This window comes from Tiliqua scincoides, chromosome 4 (genome assembly GCF_035046505.1).
Source record: "Tiliqua scincoides isolate rTilSci1 chromosome 4, rTilSci1.hap2, whole genome shotgun sequence".
Lineage (NCBI taxonomy): Eukaryota > Metazoa > Chordata > Lepidosauria > Squamata > Scincidae > Tiliqua > Tiliqua scincoides.
This window is the reverse complement of record NC_089824.1, coordinates 100,826,529-100,830,739: the sequence shown is the minus strand read 5'-3', so window position 1 is coordinate 100,830,739 and position 4,211 is coordinate 100,826,529. Positions and strand designations below refer to the sequence as shown.

The following is a 4,211-nucleotide window of genomic DNA, read 5'->3' as shown; positions in this document are numbered from 1 at the left end:
CATAACTGCCAGATCCCAGCCCCACCTCCCACTCCCCGCCTGCCCGCCTCCGGAACCATCCTCTGCTCGCCCTCCCCCCACCTCGGAACACTTCCCTCCCACCTCCTCCCTGTCTCCTCCCCACCCTCCCCAGACCCCTGCATTGGCCAAGCTTGGCCAACGCAATCTACATGGGGCAAGCTGGCACAAAGTCTGGATGCAGCCTCCATGCTCCAGCGCACCTCTATGCACTGGCGCAGCTTGCTCCTGAGAAGGCTTTACGGCAGGTTTGCAATCCTCCTAGGCCGGCGCAAGGGACTTGCGTAAGCCCAAGGGCTCTTTAGGATTGCACCCTTAATTTTTTTTTTCAACATTCATTGCACATGTCAATGAGCTTATTTTTAAAGAATTATTTATACTGAAAAAAAATAATTCTCAAAACTAAACACACAGATGGAAGAAGCTTGTTGCTGCAGTTGCTTCTACAAAGTTTATAAAATGATGCCACAGGAGACTGAAATATGAAATGAAACTTTACTTAGCAATGAACAACTCTTACTATATCTAATCTCAGACTGGCTAGTGCCCTAGCTTTCAGTTTTCTGCTGATTTGTGCAGAACTGCTTCCCTTTGTGCACTGACTTATGGAATATGTTAGTCCCTATTATCATTACCATGTCCCTGAATTCCTCCCCCCAAACATCCTGACAATGATTGAAAGACATGGGAATTGATCCAGCCCCCCTGTGAGTGCTGTACCTACAGCAAGCTGGATCATCTGCAAGGAATATTTTAGCTCAGTGGTTCTCAAACTTTTAACACCGGACCCACTTTTTAGAATGAGAATCTGTCAGGACCACCAGAAGCGATGTCATGACCGGAAGTGACATCATCAAGCAGGATAATGTTTAACAATCCCAGGCTGCAATTCTACCCACACTTACCCAGGAGTAATTCCCTTTTAATATCATTGTTAAAAGCATATGCATAGTAGCCTGTTAAAAGTACAGATCTGTAACTTTTCCCCAAATACAATCACATACCATGGTAGCATCAAGTCTAATGGGACCCCCTGAAATTGGCTTGTGATCCACCTAGAGGGTCCCGACTCACAGTTTGAGAAACACTGTTTTAGCCTATTAAATGTTTTTGCTAGCATACAGAATGGGATATAGCCACAGACTGAAGAATAACATGTATGAAGCAGTACCATTTCTCAATCTATTTGAGTTTCTGGTCTGATTTTTCTTTAGCTGAAATCCACTTTCCTAGGAATAAACCCTATTGAATGCAATGGGATTTACTTCTGAGTAAACATGCAAAGGCTACGCTGTAAATTAAATGCAGCCTATTCGCAGGTCAGTTCAACACCAGGATTCAAAAACCAGTCTACATTTTAAAAGCAGTCCTATCGAGTGATGAAGTCAGATGTAACATTTTAAGTAAAGTATCTTCAGCATGTCTCTGTGATCTGGCTCTGCAGGTTTTCAGAGTGATTCAGCTTGAATAGGAAAAAAAGCTATTTATGGATGGTACCTACTGGTTAGTGCCTGTATATCAAGTGCATCTCCCCACCCTCAACCCCTGGAGTAGATTTGCATAAGTTTTGCTTTGTTTTAATATTTGTTTTGTGAGGTGAAGGATGGGCACCTATACAAATAAATCTACATGTGCAGGTTTATTTTTTTAAGGTACCACCTGATTTTTAGGTACAACCATAAGCAAAGAGTAAGTGGGACAGATAATCCAGTGTTCAAGTTACTGATCTGTGTCTGACATGCAAGTTGCAAAACCAGGCTTTATACCATAGGAGGTGAAGAACCTAATGTGTTTGATCTTAGATTTCTTCCTCTGACTTCCCCCTCAGAGTTTCAGATCACACAGGCCTTGTGATTTCCCCACCAAATATGATGTGAAACATCTCTCACTATACATATATTTCTCTCGCTTCCATTTTCCTTTATCTTTTCTCACCATCCATCATTGTTACAGCAAAAGCACAATGTTGATTACATGTACTCAGTGCCTCCCCTCCTCGTCTCCTCCTGATCTGGCTCCCAAGAGTAATTGTCAGTGGCACTTTTGGCTTTTTTCTTTGCTTTCTTGGTTTTCATTCTCTTGTAGGCAACCAAGCTTAGAGCAAAAGCCATCAGTAAGAAAACAGTGGCAACACCACCCAAGATGTAATACAGGAGTTGTTTAGAGCTACCATTGTTATTGTTTATGTTGTCATCTCCAATCTGATCTTCAGCATCTGGTGGGCTGATGAGCACATCTGGCTGGCTGGTGGCATACTGGGATACAGAGACCCTTTCTTGTTCTGCTTGAACTGGAGAATCAGATGGTAGTGCTGGTGTCTCTGAAACTGAATCAATGTTCACTGGGTTCCCCAATTTTCCTTCTTCCTGGGTGAGTGGGATTCCCCAATTTTCCTTCTTCCATGGAGAGGAGGTACTAGCAGTGCTGTCTAGGAGGCAAGAGATCCCATTGGGTGCCAATATCCACCCTGGCTTGCAAAAGCACTGATAACTGCCTGGGTGGTTTTTGCACGAATGCTCACAAGGCTCTTCCTGGCACTCATCCACATCTAGACAAGAAGTGCTGTTGACACTCTCTAGCTGATAACCTGGCTGGCAGGCACAGTGGAAGGAGCTGTGCGTGTTTACACAAATCTGGGCACATGGTGTGTCCCCAGCACACTCATCAATGTCCTGGCATGACTTACCATCAGGCCCAGCAAGCTTGTAGCCTGAGTTGCAGAGGCAGTTGAAAGTCCCTATTTGGTTCACACAGATCTGTTCACAGGGGCTTTGGGGAAAACTACATTCATCGACATCCACACAGCTCAGACCATCTTCAGCCAACATGTAACCCACAGAGCAGAGGCATTCAAAGCCACCTGGGCGTTGCAGACACTGCCCTTGACAGGGATTGGAGCTGCAATAGTCCACTGGTATGCAGGAAAGGTGGTCTCCTCCAAGTTGGTATCCTGAGCGGCAGGCACACTGAAACAATCCCCCGTCCAGCTCCTGACACTCATGCTCACAGCCCCCATTGCTGTAGCTGCAACCATGACTAGATGAAGCGCACAGTGGACCGGGGCTGTTCCACTCAAAGGTATTGGTGTTTGGTTGTGCTTTGCACACAAGGAAGACATTAGACAGCTCCTGTTTCTGAGCTCCACATGTCACTGAAGCTGTGGAGCCAAAGGGCACGACAGCAAGGGAAGAAGTGGCTACTCCAAAAGGAGTGCTGTAGTTGACCGTGCCTGGTCCTGCCAATACAAGCGACTGGCACATCCCTTGGAAGCTGAACTTGCACAAGTAGCCAGGGTGCCCATCACCTGAACTACCACAGTGACCATCGGTCCAGGCAAGTTCCTGAGATGAGGAAGTCCCTTGAAGGGTCACACACTTCTTCACTGTGCAGGATTCCCGGGGCTCCCGAACCCAGTTAGAATACTCAGTCTCCTCTCCTCCTGTCACCCAGCTGAAGCCCCTCAGTAGCTGGTGTTTCTGGTAGCATTTGCCCTTCTCTCGATGAAGCCCAATCCATAGTCTTACCTCCATACCTGTGCCAGCTCCCCAGTTGGGCACCTTGTTCAGCAGCTGCAAAACAAGCAATGCCTCCTTTTGGTTTTTCAAAGTCATCAGGTTGCCCCCATTGTCTTGGCACTTCATCTGAGCCTCCATCCAGCTGTGCCTTCCCCAATGAAGTGTATAGCAACTGGAACCAGAGCACAGGGCTTCCACCTCCTCACTGGGCTGGGCTGTCAACACCAAAAGCAGCCCTTTCCAGAAGAGCTGAAAGAGAAACTCCATGGTGACTGGGTGAAGGAGCCGTGAACTTAACAACCTCCCAAGCGCAAGCTCACGTTGTACAAATAAGTCTTGCAAAGGACATGCTAAGACAATGGAGCACAGATTGTCTGCATTGCATATCCCTTCAACTCAGCAACTGGGTCCATATGCATCCTGTGTTGTTGTGACTCTATTTATCACCGGAGATTAGAGTTTCCTGAGAAATGTAGTATTGTTAACTGCAGCCTTTGTTATCCAATATAGTTTAACTCTAATTATTTAGAAAATCCCTCTTTTTAAACTGTCTTTCTGCTTTCCTATTTTTAAGCTAGTCCTTTCCCTTCACATGAGAATCTTGCTGGAATGCTTCTTTTCTTTCCTTTTTTTTCATAGTAAACCATCATTGAGCTTCTAAGCAATCCAAATAGGGCC

The 4,211-nt window shown here is 45.9% G+C and overlaps 1 protein-coding gene across 1 annotated transcript; it reads right to left on the bottom strand.

Annotated features, from left to right (window-relative positions):
- Window positions 1–206: 206 nt before the first annotated feature.
- Window positions 207–3,913, bottom strand: CD93 (CD93 molecule). Its single transcript, XM_066624886.1, has one exon. The coding sequence runs from the start codon at window positions 3,798–3,800 to the stop codon at window positions 1,989–1,991; it is 1,812 nt and encodes a 603-aa protein (XP_066480983.1). The 5' UTR covers window positions 3,801–3,913; the 3' UTR covers window positions 207–1,988.
- Between the last annotated feature and the right edge of the window lie 298 nt (window positions 3,914–4,211).